The sequence below is a fragment of the Phocoena sinus genome, chromosome 2, assembly GCF_008692025.1.
Source record: "Phocoena sinus isolate mPhoSin1 chromosome 2, mPhoSin1.pri, whole genome shotgun sequence".
Taxonomy (NCBI): domain Eukaryota; kingdom Metazoa; phylum Chordata; class Mammalia; order Artiodactyla; family Phocoenidae; genus Phocoena; species Phocoena sinus.
The window spans coordinates 12,979,366-12,999,828 of NC_045764.1; the positions used below are offsets into that span (position 1 = coordinate 12,979,366).

The 20,463-nt window shown below is 43.6% G+C and overlaps 1 protein-coding gene across 2 annotated transcripts in view; it reads left to right on the top strand.

Moving 5' to 3' along the window:
• Positions 1-20,463, top strand: part of PIP4K2A (phosphatidylinositol-5-phosphate 4-kinase type 2 alpha) — a 176,665-nt gene that overhangs the window by 149,743 nt on the left and 6,459 nt on the right. For both annotated transcript variants that reach the window (XM_032623881.1, XM_032623882.1), the window contains exons 7-8: positions 11,213-11,326; positions 19,824-20,067. In XM_032623881.1, the coding sequence (XP_032479772.1) occupies positions 11,213-11,326; positions 19,824-20,067 (358 nt within the window). The remainder of the gene's footprint in view (positions 1-11,212; positions 11,327-19,823; positions 20,068-20,463) is intronic.

A 20,463-nucleotide genomic window follows, 5' to 3' on the forward strand; every position in this document is an offset into this window, starting at 1 on the left:
GGTATTTTATTCTTTTTGTTGCAATGGTAAATGGGAGTGTTTTCTTAATTTCTCTTTCAGATTTTTCATCATTAGTGTATAGGAATGCAAGAGGTTTCTGTGTATTAATTTTGCATCCTGCAACCTCACCAAATTCATTGATTAGCTCTAGTAGTTTTCTGGTGGCACTTTTAGGATTCTCTATGTATAGTATCATGTCATCTGCAAACAGTGACAGTTTTACTTCTTCTTTTCCAATTTGTATTCCTTTTATTTCTTTTTCTTCTGTGATTGCATGGCTAGGACTTCCAAAACTATGTTGAATAATAGTGGTGAGAGTGGACATCCTTGTCTTGTTCCTGATCTTAGAGGAAATGCTTTCAGTTTTTTACCATTGAGAATGATGTTTGCTGTGGGTTTGTCATATATGGCCTTTATTATGTTGAGGTAGGTTCCCTCTATGCCCACTTTCTGGAGAGTTTTTATCATAAATGGGTGTTGAATTTTGTCAAAAGCTTTTTCTGCATCTATTGAGATGATCATGTGGTTTTTATTCTTCAATTTGTCAATATGGTGTATCACATTGATTGATTTACGTATATTGAAGAATGCTTGCATCCCTGGGATAAATCCTCCTTGATCATGGTGTATGATCCTTTTAATGTGTTGTTGGATTCTGTTTGCTAGTATTTTGTTGAGGATTTTTGCATCTATATTCATCAGTGATATTGGTCTGTAATTTTCTTTTTTTTGTAGTATCTTTGTCTGGTATCAGGGTGATAGTGGCCTCGTAGAATGAGTTTGGGAGTGTTCTTTCCCCTGCAATTTTTTGGAGGAGTTTGAGAAGGATGGGTGTTAGCTCTTCCTAAATGTTTGATAGAATCCACCTGTGAAGCCATCTGGTCCTGGACTTCTGTTTGTTGGGAGATTTTTAATCACAGTTTCAATTTCATTACTTGTGATTGGTCTGTTCATATTTTCTATTTTTTCCTGGTTCAGTCTCGGAAGTTTATACTTTTCTAAGAATTTGTCCATTTCTTCCAGGTTGTCCATTTTATTGGCATAGAGCTGCTTGTAGTAGTCTCTTAGGATGCTTTGTATTTCTGTGGTGTCCGTTGTAACTTCTCCTTTTTCACTACTAATCTGAGTCCTCTCCCTCTTTTTCTTGATGAGTCTGGCTAAAGGTTTATCAATTTTGTTTATCTTCTCAAAGAAACAGCTTTTAGTTTTATTGATCTTTGCTGTCGTTTTCTTTGTTGCTATTTCATTTGTTTCTGGTCTGACCTTGATGATTTCTTTCCTTCTACTAACTTTGGGTTTTGTTTGTTCATCTTTCTCAGTTCCTTTAGGGTTATGGTTAGATTGTTTATTTGAGATTTTTCTTGTTTCTTGAGGTAGGCTTCTATTGCTATAAACTTCCCTCTTAGAACTGCTTTTACTGCACCCATAGGTTTTGGATTGTCATGTTTTCATTGTCATTTGTCTCTAGGTATTTTTCTGTTTCCTCTTTGATTTCTTCAGTGATCTCTTGGTTATTTAGTAATGTATTGTTTAGCCTCCATGTGTTTGTATTTTTTACATTTTTTTTCCCCTGTAATTGATTTCTAATCTCATAGAGTTGTGGTCAGAAAAGATGCTTGATATGATTTCAATTTTCTTAAGTTTACCAAGGCTTGATTTGTGACCCAAGATGCAATCAATCCTGGAGAATGTTCCATGTGCACTTGAGAAGAAAGTGTAATCTGCTGTTTTTGGATAGAATGCCCTATAAATATCAAATCTATCTGGTCTGTTGTGTCATTTAAAGCTTGTGTTTCCTTATTAATTTTCTGTCTGGATGATCTGTCCATTGGTGTAAGTGAGGTGTTAAAGTCCCTCACTATTATTGTGTTACTGTCGATTTCCTCTTTTATAGCTGTTAGCAGTTGCCGTATATATTGAGGTGCTCCTATGTTGGGTGCATGTATAATTGTTATGTCTTCTCTCAGATTGATCCCTTGATCATTATGTAGTGTCCTTCCTTGTCTCTTGTAACATCTTGTAAGTCTATTTTATCTGATATGAGTATTGCTACTCCAGCTTTCTTCTGATTTCCATTTGCATGGAATATCTTTTTCCCTCCCCTCACTTTCAGTCTGTATGTGTCCCTAGGTCTTAAGTGGGTCTCTTGTGGACAGCATATATATGGGTCTTGTTTTTGTATCCATTCAGCAAGCCTGTGTCTTTTGGTTGGAGCATTTAATCCATTCACGTTTAAGGTAATTATTGATATGTATGTTCCTATGCCCTTTTCTTAATGGTTTTGGGTTTGTTTTTGTAGGTCCTTTTCTTCTCTTGTGTTTCCCACTTAGAGAAGTTCCTTTAGCATTTCTTGTAGAGCTGGTTTGGTGGTGCTGAATTCTCTTAGCGTTTGCTTGTCTGTACAGCTTTTGATTTCTCCATCGAATCTGAATGAGATCCTTGCCAGGTAGAGTAATCTTGGTTGTAGTTTCTTCCCATTCATCACTTTAAACGTATCATGCCACTCCCTTCTGGCCTGTAGAGTGTCTGCTAGAAATCAGCTGTTAACCTGATGGGAGTTCCCTTGTATGTTATTTGTCATTTTTCCCTTGCTGCTTTCAATAATTTTCTTTGTCTTTAGTTTTTGTCAGTTTCATTACTATGTGTCTTGGTGTGTTTCTCCTGGGTTTATCCTGCCTGGGACTCCCTCTGCTTCCTGGACTTGGGTGGCTATTTCCTTTCCCATGTTAGGGAAGTTTTCGACTATAATCTCTTCAGATATTTTCTTGGGTCCTTTCTCTTGCTCTTCTCCTTCTGGGACCCCTATAATTTGAATGTTTGTGCATGTAATGTTGTCCCAGAGGTCTCTTAGGCTGTCTTCATTTCTTTTCATTCTTTTTTTTTTATTCTGTTCGCAGTAATGAATTCCACCCTCTCTCTTCCAGGTCACTTATCCGTTCCTCTGCCTCAGTTATTCTGCTATTGATTCCTTCTAGTGTATTTTTCATTTCAGTTATTGTATTGTTTGTCTCTGTTTGTTCTTTAATTCTTCTAGGTGTTTGTTCTTTAATTCTTCTAGGTCTTTGTTAAACATTTCTTGCATCTCCTCAATCTTTGCCTCCATTCTTTTTCCGAGGTCCTGGATCATCTTCACTGTCATTCTGAATTCTTTTTCTGGAAGGTTGCCTATCTCCACTTAATTTAGTTGTTTTTCTGGGGTTTTATCTTGTTCCTTCATTTGGTACAAAGTCTTCTGCCTTTTCGTTTGTCTTACCTTTCTGTGAATGTGGTTTTCCTTCCACAGCCTGCAAAACTGTAGTTCTTCTTGCTTCTGCTGTCTGCCCTCTGGTGGATGAGGCTGTCTAAGAGGCTTGTGCAAGCTTCCTGTTGGGAGGGATTGGTGGTGGGTACAGCTGGATGTTGCTCTGGTGGGCAGAGCTCAGTAAAACTTTAATCCGCTTGTCTGCTGATGGGTGGGGCTGGGTTCCCTCCCTGTTGGTTGTTTGGCCTGAGGCCACCCAGCACTGGAGCCTGCCCGGCTCTTTGGTGGGGCTAATGGTGGTCTCTGGGAAGGCTCACACCAAGGAGTACTTCCCAGAACTTCTACTGCCGGTGTCCTTGTCCCCATGACGTGCCACAGCCACCCCCCACCTCTGCAGGAGACCCTCCAACAGTAGCAGGTAGGTCTGGTTTGGCCTCTTTTGGGGTCACTGCTCCTTCCCCCTGGGTCCTGATGCGCACCCTACTTTGTGTGTGCCCTCCAAGAGTGGAGTCTCTGTTTCCCCCAGTCCTTTTGAAGTCCTGCAATCAAATCCCACTAGCCTTCAAAGTCTGATTCTCTAGGAATTCCTCCTCCCGTTGCCGGACCCCCGGGTTGGGAAGCCTGACGTGGGGCTCAGAACCTTCACTCCAGTGGGTGGACTTCTGTGGTATAAGTGTTCTCCAGTTTGTGAGTCACCCACCCAGCAGTTACGGGATTTGATTTTATTGTGATTGCGCCCCTCCTACAGTCTCCTTGTGGCTTCCCCGTTGTCTTTGGATGTGGGGTGTCTTTTTTGGTGAGTTCCAGTGTCTTCCTGTCGATGATTGTTCAGCAGTTCCAGACTCTGATTTTTATGAAGTTACTTTGGCAAGCCTGATGAAAAGGGGCTTATACTTTCTTTGCAAGTTTATTTTTATTTAGGTGAGCTTGGACTAACAAGTAAATCAGGAACATAATAAGCAGTCCCTAACTTGAGACAATAGTTAGTACGTGTTTTTTATGTTGTGCATTCAGCTCTGAGTGTCATAATATGGCCCATCAAAGGGACACCAGGCAGCAATCTTAGATGTCGAAGGTTACAATTAGACTTTTTAAAAACAGGTTGTCAAATGAGCACATTGAGGAAAAATTCATTTCTTTCTGAAATACAAGTCCTTTAATCACGGAGTGCTATGCTATGCATTATCCTTTGCATTGAAACCTTCTGGGGCCAGAATCCTGTTTGCATTAAACACTCGAGTGTGACAGAAGTACATTCCATCTTTCTGTTAAGGTTTCCATGCTTAAACGTGACTGTATTATGTAAATTTTGGCTCTGTGCATTTTAAGTACATGTATTTTTTTCTTTTTCCTGTTAGTGGCAATTTAATAGACTCTTTGTAAAAGTTAATTGTATAATGATGTTAAATCCAGTACATTGTAGTTTGAATTCTGTATTTAAAGTTTTTGGCTGTAAATGTAGATTTTAAATATTTGATTTAAAAAATTTTGAGTCATCCAAAAGACATTTTAGTGACATTAAAGATCTAATTAAGATTTCCATGTAATTTCTGGCTTTACTAACTCTTAACACATTCAGTATTACTAAACTCCATGCAAATGACAGCAATCGCGCACCAGGTCACAGAACCCAATGAAATAATTAGATATTACAAACAGGTTAACTTCTTTTTGAAACAGAAGATTTAAATCCTTTTGATAAGCATTATCTTTTATTTTCAGAGAATGTGCAAAATTTAGTAATTTTAAAGTTTATAAAAAGTGCTAAATATTTTTATATTAGAAGGGAAGTTCTAATGTCTTGTCTTTTTAAAAAACCTCCTGTCTGCCGTTCTAACGGGAGGAAGCAGAGCCCCGTGCTTCCTTTGCCCTCCCGGAATCTAATTTTCTCTCTGGCCACTGCCTTTACGCCTGGGTCTTTGCCGAGCTGGCCACAGAGGCACAGTTCTAAAAACGAAAGCTCTGGACTTTGTAGCTCTTCGTTCTGAACATTTTTCCTTTTTTTTTTTTTGTGGTATGTGGGCCTCTAGCTGTTGTGGCCTCTCCCGTTGCGGAGCACAGGCTCCGGACGCGCAGGCTCAGCGGCCATGGCTCACGGGCCCAGCCGCTCCGCGGCATGTGGGATCTTCCCGGACCGGGGCACGAACCCGTGTCCCCTGCATCGGCAGGCGGACTCTCAACCACTGCGCCACCAGGGAAGCCCCATTTTTCCTTTTTTAATCTCAAACCCCTAGCCAAATCTCTCCTTAGAGATCATTTATATCTTTTATTGAACCCTAGGGAATCCTTATATTCAGAAGCATTTATACATTTAGAATACTATCCACACATTGGTTATCTTCAAGCCCTGATGCAGTTGTGTGTATACCTCAACTCTCACGTCCACTTGTGTTTTAGTTGCACATAAAGCATCTTTGACCATGACTGACACTGTTAATAGTGTGTTTCTTACTATTGAATATGGACTTGCCAAGCGACAGCCTATATAATACTGTGCCTTAAAAGAAACTAAAAACTGGAAATTCCCTGGGGGTCCAGTGGTTAGGACTCAGCGCTTTCACTGCATGGGCCCAGGTTCGATTCCTGGTCAAGGAACTAAGATCCCACAAGCCACACAGCGCAGCCAAAAAAAACCCCAAGAAACAAAAGACTTTTCACCCAATAGTGTAGTTACAAAAAGCAGGGGAGGGAATGTTTATAATGAAACAATTTTCTTTTTACAGCTCATAGCAAGTGAAGTGTTCCCAAGGAGCTTGTTACTTTCTAGTTTTGGGGGTGTTTTTTGGCTACTGGGATTCCAACTAGTGAATTTTTGCTTTAGGTCAGCAAAATCACATTCACTAAATTACTCTTATCACCTACTTGCTGAGAAAAACTAAACACATGAAAAATTAAGGTAAAACAAAAGTCAGCAAATTTCTCTCTTTGGCCATAGATATCGAAGTATTTTATTCCATAGGAATAAAATATACTTTATTACTCTAAAAATTTAACTTACCCAATTATTATAAAGCAACATTTTATTCTCACTTGGGTTTCAGGGAGGTTTTCTGGCTAGGGAGAGCTTTTGCGGTGACGAGAGGTCTTTCTGACCAAGAGAATTCACAGTCAAGGTTTGGACAGCAGGCAAGGTAGGGGCTTATGCCAACGTAGCCTCTAATGCACCTTGTCTGATACAGTGAAGTGAAATAACCTTGCACTTGTGTGTGCTAGGTGTGTGTGCAATAAGGAAAGTATCTTCAGAACTTAAAGGCCGGATGTAGAAAAGTCACGTGAGGTTTGTGCCTAATAAAACCTGAAAACAGGCAATCTTAAACATGGCTTAGGTTACTGATATCCCAAATTTAAAGAGCCTACTTCTTTTAGAAAATCAGGAAGGCTAGAAGATAATGGGCAAGTCTGTATTCTTTAGTAGTTCGAAACACTATGTAACAGTATTGGTCATGGTCAAAGCTCATGTGTAACTAAGACGCAGACTAATATCTAGTGAGTTCTCATTGCCAAGCACCGTGTGTTTCGTGTCATGTCATCCACACGCTAACCCCATTGGATAGGTGTTATTAATATTCCACTATATAGATGAGGAAACTGAGGTTTGGACAGATTGAGCAGCTGGGTCTAAACACCCCAACTATTATAAAAGTGTTAAGTATGCTTTAAAAATATGCAACTTTAAAAAAAATCTTGCTCTGAATTTATCAGTGATGAACTTTTCTCTAGATACACATGCCATACTTGAGAATATGACCAGCAAATAACAAGAATAGTTTTATATAACTCTCCACATGGCAAGCAGGGCCCTAAGCTTTTTAGGTGTATGAATGGGTATAATCCTCACAACAGTGTGGTTTGCTAACCCCCATTTAAAGATGAGGAAGCCAAGTCACAGAGAGGTTAAGTAACTTACTCTAAGTCACACAGCTAATAACTGGAGCAGCTGAGATACAACCCTGGCGGCCTGGGTCCAGTCTGTGCTCAGAAGCTCATGCTTCAGTGTCCCAAGTAGAAATCTGGGCCATACTGAATCTACGTGGGATCTGGCATCACCCAGCATGAAAGTGCCGGGGATATTCACTCTGCCAATTTTATCCACACAACAAAATAAGGATAGCTTGGTTGCAGGGGGACTGACATCGATCTGCTTATGCCTTTAGCTGTGTTTGTACATTGACACATCACATTAGTAGAGATGAATGCCATTTTGAGTCCGACCCACCCTAGTACAGTCACTTCCTGCAAAAGGGAACTAGCCTTAGACTTGGGCTGTGCTGGCCTTGGTCCTGGGTTTGGTTGTACACAGCCTCACTCCCCTGGCCAGGCTGGACAGACTGGGGAGGGCCGTGCAGGAAGAGCAGGCCCATCCCATGCCTCAGCCTCCTTGGTGCTGCCTCCCAGTAAGTCCCACGTGAGGTACTGCAATTCCCCATCACATTTGGAGGCTCCCAGTCTCCATGAAACTGGCCAGGAAAACTTAATTCAGAGCTAATAAGTGAAGACTCAACCTACGACCACTTCAGAAAGGTGGCTGACCGCTGGCTGGAGGCCAGCGTCCGAGTCCACAGTTCAGAAGTGCTTCTGAGCTGATGTCTTCAGCCCTGGTGTTTTCCTCTGCCCTCTGACTGGTATCTGCATTGAGCTAGAAAGGGTATGAAAGATGCCCATTAAAGGAACCAGACCCAGTGACTTTGAGGCTTTCAAAACTCCCCGCTAAGTGCAAGTAATTCAGTGTCACAGAGCAAAGGGTGGGACCGGTTGCTGCCCACGATTATTTCTGTGCTGCTCTGCAGACATCACCTTTGTGGGCAGTGTCACACCGAGAGTTTATGATGTTCATTAATTCATAGCAAAACGGTTGCCCTCAAAAAAAAAAAAGTGTGTCTTTAGTATAAATGCTGCTCATTATCAGAGGGATATATTGACATTTTTAAGAAGCCAGGCAACAAGGTTTTCTTGAGGGTGCGTTACTGTCAGGTGACTTCATCCTCGTCATTCAGTTTTTAGTAGAAAAAGTTCATCTCTGCTTTTAAACGTCTTCTGTGCAGCATTACTGAATGCTCACGGCAGTGACGACACTAAGTGCCACTCGCCTCACTATTTAAATGTCACAGGGGTTTGGGTCGAATCCTCAGTCATTCAGCTAAAGGTCGAGTTGTACTAAGAGTCAGGCAGCCCGGGTCCGCATCTCAGCGCAGGAACCGGCTTACCAGCTCCACTTACCAGGCTGTGAGACCTTAGCGGTGTTATCTCACTTAACCCAGTTTCCCTGTTGGTAAAGTGTGGATAGTAAGAGTTAAGGTTGTTTCGAAGAGTAAACAAGATAATGCACTTAAATACATGGAGGCACGTCAAGGGCTTAGCAGGGTCTCCCCCTTCTACACATACGCAAACGGCCTGGAGAGGGTCCAGAAACTGGCCCCTGGCAAGTAAGGGGTGGATGGAGGGTGGGAATCTCAGGATTCACGTCTCCAAAACCCTGTGCTCCTAAAGCCTCTGCCATCCTGCTGACACCGGAGGGTGGGCATTGCTGGACCAGTGCTGGGTTCTTCTGGCAGCTGCCCTAAGGACCGGCCTGCACCTCTTGAGCCTTTTAATACGCCCTTAAGTCTTTTAACCAATCTGGTTGCCCTTTTTTGAATTTGATCCAATCTAAATTCATCCCTAGTGCCTGCGAAATTCACAAGTAAGCCTAGTAATAAAGTACAGGGTGTCCAGAGTGTTACGAGGTAGGATTATACTCTCCCTGTCACATGAGGTAATGCTGCTGGGGTGACCCTGAAATGGCATTCATCTGCATTAATGAGACTGGTATCACCAACACGGGTCGCTTACCGCTGTCTGTAGCCTGTCATCCCTGCCTTCAGGTTTCTCGCACACACGCACCCATGCACAAAAATCCCTCTCCCCTGCTCTGCTTGCACATATAAAAAAGTTGCAGAGTTCAGGCAGCTCTTAATCCTCAATGCCCCCAACCACACACCACCGTCCCCTAAACAGACAAATGCCCGAGCTGTCTGCCTGGAGAACCATGACCCTCTCCATCTCCTGTGTTTGTGCATAAATCTGGCTTCAGCGCTTTCTAAAGCACCCCAGTTTTGTACCTTTGACAAAGCTTCTCCGCTGGCCTCTGACTTTGTTAAACTTCAGATCCTTGCATTGCATTCACTGTGAAACTATGTTTCAGTTCTAGGAAAAGAACTTCAGGTCTGCGTGCTTGACTCAAACATTAACATGCCATCTTCGCATTCAGCATTTTCTTTCACATTTTACATTTTTAAATGATTAATGATGAACTTACAGAGTTAGTCTACCGGGCCCCTCCCTAGTGTTTGTGTAGAATGGCACTGCATCTCATTTCCCCAGACTCTGACTCGGCATAAAATATTTGAAAGTAGACCCTCTCTCCCTAAGAACCGTATTCTTTATCTATCGGCCTTACAAACTCATGCTGCCTTGTTTTCTTACCTACTTGCTTTGGTGCGTCTCATACAAGATTACAAACTCCTTTAGAATAGAAATGTTGACCTATTCATTTTTATATTCCTATACGTGACATTCAGTAACCGCTTATTGAATGGAATCTTTGGATTTCTGAGCTTTGCTATACCTGCTTTGTAAGGATAATTATTTTGGCGATAGTTATATCGAATTCGAGACTCACAAAACTGTACATTTTCTCAAAGTTAAAATGAGTAGCAAAGCTAATTTAGAATTGCATAATATACATGCATGTGTGTGTGTGTGTGTACGGATAGATGTGAGTAGTCTACATACATGTGTGTGTACCTTACAGAAAGAAAGGAAAAAGTGAGCAGTTTAGGGATTTGGATGGTGGTTCAGTAGACAGATGTACCCAGTGAGCTTTTAATCAATCTGAATGAGGGAGAGGTAGTGTGGAGACCAGGAAGGACAGTACGTTCTTTCCTTTTTTTTCCCCTCCCCCATTTAGTTCACACTATGGAAAGGAGGCATTCATTAGTATACTAAGAAAGGCAATGTATTATGTTGGATTCCTTTCAACTGGAAGAAATAAGCAGGAGTGGTTATTTCTTATAAGGTCAGCCCAAAGGTGTGGGGAGGGGTTTTGAACGCTCCCAGAATTCAGGTTGCACGAAGTTGAATGATCCACACTGTTTTAAAGCTATATGCCTCTATTACCTTATATGCTGCAGTACAAGCTAGTGTTTTGGTTTGTTTTCTTTGCTTGTGACCCATATTTTGATAATCACGCATTACTTTCTGTTGCCCAGCCTAAGCATAGTTTAGTTGCCAGCTCACTACCCTCGTTTACTTTTAAAGGGTAGAACTCATCTTAATATGCTTTACTCTAGAAGACATTTTCCTTCGATATTGCCCAGATGAAAACAGAATTTCCTTCTTGGAGCGGTGTGCAGGAAGGCTTAGAAGGGCAGATAGCTAGCTAACCTCTGGCTGCATATTCTTCCTGACTCAGAAATTAGATAGGATTATGGATGGTGCTTTTCTGAGCAAGATAACATGTTATTTGTAACATGAATCCAGCAAAGGCTATCCCAAAAGTGTGTGTGTTGTCAGGGACGGGTGGAGTTGGGTTATACCAGTAAGAAAATTGAGGGTTCCTGACAAAGAATTCCAAGGGTATGAATTCTATACCTAGGAGACTTCTTGTCAACCTTCTTTAAGAAAGTGAATCTAAGAAAGCAGTCAGGTTCGTTCATATGAAAACCATGAAATCTGTTACAAAAGCCTCATAATATGGAGTACACCTGACCCTCCATTCCTAGTGGAAATGCTTCCAGTGGTCATAGCTCACTGGTGCCCCCTTGCGGCACTCAAGCCACCTCACATGTCGTTGCCTTGGGTAAGACCTCTGCGGTGAACAGGGCAGATTCAGCTTCCAAGAGTGGAAACTTAACCTCCAGGATTGGAGAGCATACATGTCTTTTAGATTTTAGTCAAGTTTCTTTCTTATTCTTCTTCTTTTTTTTTTTTTAGGCCAAAGAACTGCCAACTTTAAAGGATAATGATTTCATTAACGAGGGTCAAAAGATTTATATTGATGACAATAACAAAAAGGTATTCCTGGAAAAACTGAAGAAGGATGTTGAGGTAAGAAAAAGAAACGCAGTAGAAGGGACGGCCCGTTGTATGAATGCCAGCAGTACTGGGTTTTCAGGAGCTCTTAAAACCGTCTATTTAAATCGGCAACCGAGGCAAAAACATATGCTGTACATCATCCAAAGCAGATATAAACAGGTGTATCTCAAATGTGATCCGGTTTAAAAGAGAACTGTGCCAATTCAGCAGCTCCCCCCTTTAGAGGACAAGCAAAAGAAAGCATGCGGCGTCTTCTGGTCTCCCCTCCCTCCGGTACCCGTCTTCTCTGTTGGGTAGGGGGGTAGACTGACTGCCCATGGCAGCCAGGGCTGGGGCCGAGGGGACTGAGGGCATTCTGTCAAAGAGCACAGCGTGTCGGCAAGTGGATAGTAACTACCTGAATTCGGGGTTTTCTCCATCTGAACCACATCTTGGTGTTGCAAAACCCAGCCTCAGTTACTCAATGCTTCATATTTGCGCCAGCCTCTGTGGAGTTAGTGACGTTGGGCCCATCAAGACAGCCTTGCCACAGCATGGGAAAGGCAGTTTAGGACACCAGGGTCATGGGGGATGTTGTGAGAAATAAAATACTATGTGAAAATGGGCTTTGAGTCTGTAATGGAGCTCTCTTTGTAAATGCTGTTATACGAATTAAAAATACACCTTTCCCTATCTTCCATTTATTGTAATGGCATTGCAGTTTTCCCACCAAACTTCCTTATATATAATTCTTCTAGAAATAAATTAAGGAAAAACGTTCTTTTCTTGAAGTTTGTTTGGTTACAAAACAGTGCAAGGAGAGTTCTAATTTAAACAGTTACTAAGCTATGTTTTTCTTAGCTGTTACTTTTTTTTTTTTGCGGTACGCGGGACTCTCACTGCTGTGGCCTCTCCCGTTGCGGAGCACAGGCTCCGGACGCTCAGGCTCAGCGGCCATGGCTCACGGGCCCAGCCGCTCCGCGGCATGTGGGATCTTCCCAGACAGGGGCACGTACTCGTGTCCCCTGTATCGGCAGGTGGACTCCCAACCACTGCGCCATCAGGGAAGCCCTCTTAGCTGTTACTTTTGTTCATGTGTGTGCAGTTTTTGTTTTGTTTTTTTTTAACTTTGAAGTACAGTTCTCCACATACCAGTACAGATCTGCTCCTCAGAGAGGCTTTGTGGAAAGATTTTCCTGTGTCATTAAAAACAAAATGACTTGGGAGTTCCCTGGCGGTCCAGTGGTTAGGACTCAGTTCTTTCACTGCCGGGGCCCAGGTTCCATCCCTGGTCAGGGAAATAAGACGCCACCCCCCGGCAAGACCAGCCACATGGCCAAAAAAAAAAAGAACCCAAACAAAATGACTTGGGCCGAAGAACAAATGTCATGGATTAGATTATATCCCCCATGAGGGTAGAAGCAGTATCATAATTTTCTTTTTAATCTTCTAACATCTTTCATTGCAAGACATGCAGACTGACCAAATTCGTTCATGATTCTTTTTAGGTTATAAATTATTTTAAGAAATTTTTTTGCACTTTAACCTACATCATGTATATGCTTTGATTAGAACCTAGATATTGGTTATTTATGAAGGATACAAGTGTCTTTTTTTAAAAAGTTTTTCTCCGGTTTCTCATTATTAAGCATTTATTTTTCCTCAGTTGTCAGTGGTTTTTATTAAAATGCATATTAGCTAAGTATTTCCCTTTTACTTTGGGGTCAAGTTGATCTGACCCCAGTGACGCAGGGAGCCATGCTCTTGGAGAATTCTATTCATTATTCTGCAAGTCTTTGATCCCAAGAATCATATTGTTTTAGCAATTATGGTAAATAGGCCTTAGGGTTATCTGATCTGCTAGAAAGATGGTTTTCATCTTTTCTGTGGGCTGTATATTACTATATTTAGACCCCACAAATAATGCAACTGAAGCCGTTCAAATTTACAGTTGAATTACACAAGGGTTCTCTTCGCCCTTTCATTGTCTCTAACAGTGTCTTGATTAGAGGATTTGGATAATTTTAACCCCATCCATGGCTCTCGCACTTAGCTGTTTTGTTGAACTGGAGGCAGGGCATGAGGCGTTCTTTCATTTTAATAAATTCTCAATGGTCCGTAAGTGTCTAGTTTTGAAATTCATGCAGAAGCATTATTAAATTTTTAAGCAGGTAATTATGGTGAAGTAGCTTGACATCTGATCTTGATAGTGAGACTAGAATGTAATCTCGTTTCATTTTTCCATCAGGTCCATGCTTTCTAATTTAGCTGGCCGGCCTGTTTAAGTACAGGATTTGGGGGCTGGGGGCTGACTCAATGCTTTAAGTAAAAGATGAGTTTACTACAGCTCAGTAACTATTTTTGTAGGAAAATTAGAACCTAGGGGCTTTTTTCTGCGTTTGAAATTCTGTTCTATTCATTTGCCGCTCAAAGTACTTTAGTTCTGATAGCTTTACACATGAGTATATGTGGACCCTTTTCTCCAGAAGAAAGCACTCTACAGAGAGTGAGAAGTCACTTTTGCCCTCTGACCCGCTTCTTGTCCGCTCTGACCGGGGCCCACGCTTCTCTCTCGTCGGCTCACACTGGGATCCAAATTTCACACAATGCAAAACTGTGCTTTGTGTCCTGTGGCATCCGCCCCATCATAGGCCATCTCATCCCTCACGTCTTGGGTCGGCGGTGGGGAGGGGAGGGGGCATTGCGGGTAGCAGGATGGTTGGCGGCCAACACTGACAGAGCATGTAGAGCGTAAGTCCTTCCTGTCTAGTCATTCTCTCCCTTCATTCTTCTAACTCCTTGAGGCTGAGTGCTGTTATCCCAATTTATGGATGAGAAAACTGAGCCCAGAGACACTATGTAATTTGCTCGAAGACACACAGCTACTAAATTCAGACTGGGATTTGAGGCCACTGGCAGCCACAACTCCTAAACTGCTGATATAACTTGCAGGTTAAAGATGTTTGTGACAGAACAGCTGAGACCGTTTTCAGATAAAGTACTCCAAGAGAGGATTATCACGGCTTTCAACAAGCGATTAAATATAACCTAAATCGGGATGGCTGGAGTTCTAATCCCGCATCACAGATGTGTCGGGAGGTGGTGATTCAGCAGAACACGCGTGTTAATAAACTTAGTAAAAAGTAAATTCAAAGCTGTTGTAAAGAAGTTTTGTTTTAATTTTATTGAAGTATAGTTGATTTACAGTGTTGTTTGTGAATTTCTGTACAGCAAAGTGACTCAGTTATACATATTCTTTTTCATGTTCTTTTCCATTATGGTTTATCACAGAATACTGAATATATCAGTAGTTCTCTGTGCTGTACAGTAGGACCTTGTTGTTTATCCACTCTATATATAATAGTCTGCCTCTGCTCATCCCAAACTCCCACTCCTTCCCTCCCCCACCACCCCTCTTGGCAACCACAAATCTATTGTCTGTATCTGTGAGTCTGTTTTTGTTTTGTAGATCTATTGATTTGTATCGTATTTTAGATTCCACATGTAAGTGATATCTTACAGTATTTGTCTTTTTCTGACTTCACTTAGTGTGATAATCTCTAGGTCCATCCATGTTGCTACAAATGGCATTATTTAATTCTTTTTGATGGCTGAGTAGTATTCCACTGTATATAAATATATACCATACCTTTATGCGTTCATCTGTTGATGGACATTTAGGTTGTTTCCATGTCTTGGCTATTGTAAATAGTGCTGTGAACACAGGGGGTGCATGTATCTTTTTGAATTATAGTTTTATCTGGGTATATGCCTAGGAGTAGGACTGCTGGATCATATGGCAACTCTACTTTTAGTTTTTTGAGGAACCTCCATACTGTTCTCCATAGTGGCTGCACCAATTTACATTCCCCCCAACAGTGTAGGAGGGTTCCCTTTTCCCCACACCCTCTCCAGCATTTGCTATTTGTAGACTTGTGAATGATGGCCATTCTGACTGGTGTGAGGTGATACCTCATTGTAGTTTTGATTTGTATTTCTCTAATAATTAGAGATGTTGAGCATCTTTTCATGTGATCCCTATCAAATTACCCATGACAGTTCCCACAGAACTAGAACAAAGAATCCTAAAATTTATATCGAACCATAAAAGACCCAGAATTGCCAAAGCAATCTTGAGAAAAAAGAACAAAGCAGGAGGCATAACCCTCCCAGACTTCAGATAATACTACAAAGCTACAGTAATCAAAAGTGTGGTACTGGCACAAAAACAGACATTAATGGAACAGAATAGAGAGCCCAGGAAAGAAAACACACACCTACAATCAATTAATCTTCAACATAGGAGGCAAGAATATAAAATGGGAAAAAGACAGTCTCTTCAGCAAGTGGTGCTGGGAACGTTGCACAGCCCCATGTAAATCAATGAAGTTAAAACACACCCTCACACCATACACAAAAATAAACTCAAAATGGCTTAAAGACTTAAAAGATATGACACCATAAAACTCCTAGACAAGATCACAGGCAAAACATTCTCTGACATAAATCGTACCAATGTTTTCTTAGGTCAGTCTCCCAAGCCAATAGAAATAAAAACAAAAATAAACAAATGGGACCTAATCAAACTTACAAGCTTTTACACAGCAAAGGAAACCCACAAACAAAATGAAGATAACCTATGGGAGAAAATATTTGCAAACGAAGCAACTGACAAGGGCTTAATTTCCAAAGTATACAAACGGCTCATACAACTCATCAACAAAAAAACAAACAACCCAATCAAAAAATGGGAAGACCACCTAAACAGACATTTCTCCAAAGACAGCACACAGAAGGAGAGTTTATTAACTGCTTTTTAGCCACAGTTTTCTAGAAGGGTTTGTGTGTGACAGGGCTCATAAAAACCTTGAGGAAGGTACTAGCTCAGATTTGGTATAATGAGGAATTAATTATGAAGGAAGCAGATTAGGTGGGATATTCTGAGGGAGAAAGAGGCTGATCAAGGTCTGGTGGATAATTATTAAATAGGAAAGCATGGGACCTAGAGATTATAAAGATTTTAAAATCTTCATGCTTTGAAATCTTATGTATTTAGAAATCACTAATTTGAGTTAGAAGCTTAAAGGGATGACAGAAAATAGCAAATGTGTATTAAGTTCCTAATGTTAGCTGGAGGTAGACCCTCCAGGGAGCCCTGAACCCCTCTTCTCTTTGGGGTCTGTCATCTTCAGCCCACAGTAGTTTTGTGATGCCCAGCAGGGACTTTCTCTAGCAAGAATCTCAGGTCTGCTGCTGCCTTGTGTTTCCCTCTACTTTAGAAGAGATTTTAAACGGCGTTTTATGACAATAAGAGCTGAGGAGTCAATGGGCTCTTTAGCACATCTCCCCTCTTGGCCCCCCTCACTCGAGCCTGTCCCCATGTTTAAGTTACCTACTTGATGAAAAAAAGGTTTTTACCACAGTAACCACACGGACAATGATAAAACCGTGCCCACTGTTACACGCAAGGCACTTTTCATGGCCTCCACTACATTCTCTCTAATCCTTTCCGTACACCACTGTGAGTTTAGTAGTGTTGTCCCATTTCATAGTTAGAATAACTGAGGCTCAGAGAGGTGAATTTATCATCAAGGCACAGAGCTAGTAACAAAATTTAATTGCCCACCTGACTCCAAAACTTTTTTTTAAATTTTATTTAAGATTATCTGATACTTTAATGGGTCACCTTTATCAGCAAAAGCTACACTCTTAACCACTGTGCTGTCCTTGGTCTTTTCCATTTCTCTCTCAGCCGCACAGATTTGAAGATTTATATAATCCCCATTTCTTATATAATCCCCATTTGGGGCTGCAACTGGTTTCCTTGATCTTGGGTATGTCAGAACAACTTCTTGTCAAGAGATGCATTTTTCATTTCACTGATAGTTTAGTGGGTGATGCTGGGAGCTAACTTCACTTTTATTTATTGAATACAAATGTTTCCTTACTGGGAGAGGAGCCTAAGCAGTGGTCTGACCACAGATCAGAGACCCAGGAAAGGAGCTCTGGGCCTGGCTGACGTTGTGAGAGCAGCACAAGTGCCTGGAGACCCATCCTACTTCATGTGGCAGTTCAGCCCTGGTCATCACCCCTTCCCTGCCTGACCTTTGGCAGGTTAATTACAGGCAGTCCCTTTTGTACTCTCATACATAAAGCACACCTGATAGTGTATTTGTACGGTCAACCATCTGAAGGTCAAACAAACCTACGTGTTAAAGAGAGAGTCTGCTCTGCAGAGCAAAGATATATCGTAAATGGGGCTTCCCTGGTGGCGCAGTGGTTGAGAGTCCACCTGCCGATGCAGGAGACGCGGGTTCATGCCCCGGTCTGGGGGTATCCCACGTGCCGCTGAGCGGCTGGGCCCGTGGGCCATGGCCACTGAGCCTGCGCGTCCGGAGCCTGTGCTCCGCAACGGGAGAGGCCACGGCAGGGAGAGGCCCGCGTACCACAGAAAAAAAAAAAAAAAGATATATCGTAAATGGTCTCGTTTTGCTTCCAGTAGGTGCTGCCTCTTGCAGTCTCAAAGGAAGGTCTTTTTGTTGTTGCTTTGTTCTTCGTTTTTATTTGGTTTGGGTGGTTATTTTTCTTAGAGGAAAGGGTCAGGGGAAATTAGGGAGAGGTAAGGAGGACTGGGGAAGAAGCAGCAGGCATCCTGTTCTCTTGTTCAATAAATACCAAGTAGCTATATCACTTACCTGGGAGTCAGGAGTGCAGCGAGGGTGTCACCGAACCAGGCTCGTTTGTGCCCGACGTGCAAGCCGAACGCAGAGACGCTGAAGTTTGCAGCAGAGGGGGTTTGTTCACAAGGCAGCCAAGCGGGAAGAGCAAATCTCAGATTCGCCTCCCCAAGGCAAGGGGCTCGAGGTGTTTACGGGACAAGCAGCAGCAGTGCTGTCTGAGGCCCGGGGAGCGTGAGGAAAGGCGACTGGGAAAAGGTAGGGGAGTCAGCTTTCTGCACGGGTTTAACTAGGCTACTGGCCTCTGCACGATCCAAGGGTGGAGCTTTCCATCCTCTGCACGTGTGAAAAGACCCTCACGCATGCCCAGCTGGAGGGTCAGTGGTCCTATCCAGTCTCAACCAACTCAGCTCAAACTAGACACAGCTGACTCCAAGTTTCTAGAAAGCAGCCGGGCAGATATCATTGTTTAGGCTACGTGCCCCTTGGAGGACATGCAAGTCTTAAAAGACCTTGATTAGTGAAGGCAGGTGAGATGGATTTGACTAATAATGGCAGTTTCAAGGGCAAAATCGGCCAGAGCCCTGGTCCTCGCGGGGCTGCGCTGTTTGGGGAAGAGACAGAAGTTACTCAAGTCATCCAATGAGCGTGCAGCCAAGCCAGGTGTCCTTCGGGGAAAGGGTGCGGTGCACACATGCCCGGCAGGGATCGGGACAGGCTTCCGGGAGCAAGTGCCCTGCAGTTGAGACCTGAAGGTCAAGTGGGAGGTGAAGGGGCGCAGTGAGGGGGCCAGAGGCCAGCACAGGGTTCAAGATGGCCCGAGAGGCAATGAGGCCAAACTACCCAGGTCCCGAGGACAGTGTTAGTTTCCACCCTGTGAGAAACGATACTCTACTGAAAGGTCTTAGGCAGGGGCGTGACCAGATCAAATTCTTCCCTTGCCAAAGGACCAGAAGGGGAAGTTCGGGCAGCATGCAACCTTTGCCACTTCCCAGGGACCTTCCAAGGGCCCAGAGGGAGAAGCAGGGATGGGGCAAGGGGGCTTTTGCCTTGTCACCCTGCAAGCGGAGCAGGACCTGGCCCGACCAAGCCCCACCCACGCTGCACCCACTACACACATGTGGGTGGGAGATGTTGCCACCCGGCAATCCAGCTTCTCCAGCTGTGCCCAGACCTCTGGAGGGCATCCAGGGTACGCAGTGGAGGCGAGAGGAACGGGCCAGAGAGAGCCCCAAGATAAAGGGGGTCGGTCGGGGCAGGCACTGTGCTAGGCACGGGAGGGGGTGATGGAGGAGCGTCTCCGGCTCCCGCTTCCGTCAGAAGGAAGCCCCCCAGCAGGCCTGAAGGACAGGCATTTCTGGCTGACTGGGACACTGACGCTTGTGCTTATTTGTGATGGATGGCATAATACTCTCCTCCCCAGAGTGTGCTGCGTTTCAAAGTGCTTTTCACAAGCCGTTCAGGGGCTCCCCTGGAAGCTACGTGGGAGGTCCCTGGTTTCCCCATTAGCCAGTCTTAATTGTTCGGAGAAACGTTTTCTTCCCTGCGTCTCCTTGCCAGTCACGCTCTCTGCTCTTCGGTGTAGTACAACCTCCATGTGATAAATGCATTCCTCTCAGCATCCAGCTTTGCATCTCAGGGAGATAATCCTAGCTCTGAGCCAGCCTGAAGTGTGAGGCTACAGCTGTGGCTGGAGGAACTTCCAGGGACCGTGACAGCACCATTGAAGAGGCTCCTGGCTGCTCCTGCGGAAATCTTCTTCGCGCCTCTGCCGCCCTTTTGTGAGCTTGCTGTCTTTAACTCTGGGGTTGCTGTTTAAGGCATAACTGACCATGTCTCTTCCCACCTTCCAGTTTCTTGCCCAGCTGAAGCTCATGGACTACAGCCTCCTGGTGGGAATCCACGATGTGGAGAGAGCCGAACAGGAAGAAGTGGAGTGTGAAGAGAACGACGGAGAGGAGGAGGGGGAGAGCGACGGCACCCACCCTATTGGAACCCCTCCCGACAGTCCTGGAAATACGCTCAACAGCTCACCGCCCTTGGCTCCTGGCGAGTTTGATCCAAACATTGATGTTTATGGAATTAAATGCCATGAAAGTAAGTTGAGTTACTATCAACTCTTTTTACCATTGGTTGGATTTTTCTTTTTGCATTATCTACTGGTAATCATCACCCCGGTTAAAAGCATGCTGCCCTGGGGCTTCCCTGGTGGCGCAGTGGTTGAGAGTCCGCCTGCCGATGCAGGGGACGCGGGTTCGTGCCCCGGTCCGGGAAGATCCCACGTGCCGCGGAGCGGCTGGGCCCGTGAGCCATGGCCGCTGAGCCTGCGCGTCTGGAGCCTGTGCTCCGCAGCGGGAGAGGCCACGACAGTGAGAGGCCCGAGTACCGCAAAAAAAACAAAAAGCCGCATGCTGCCCCGTAAGACTCCTTCTCAAGAGTCCCGATCAATTGATTTCGGGACAAAGTATGTTAAAGGTAACTGTAACCTCTGGT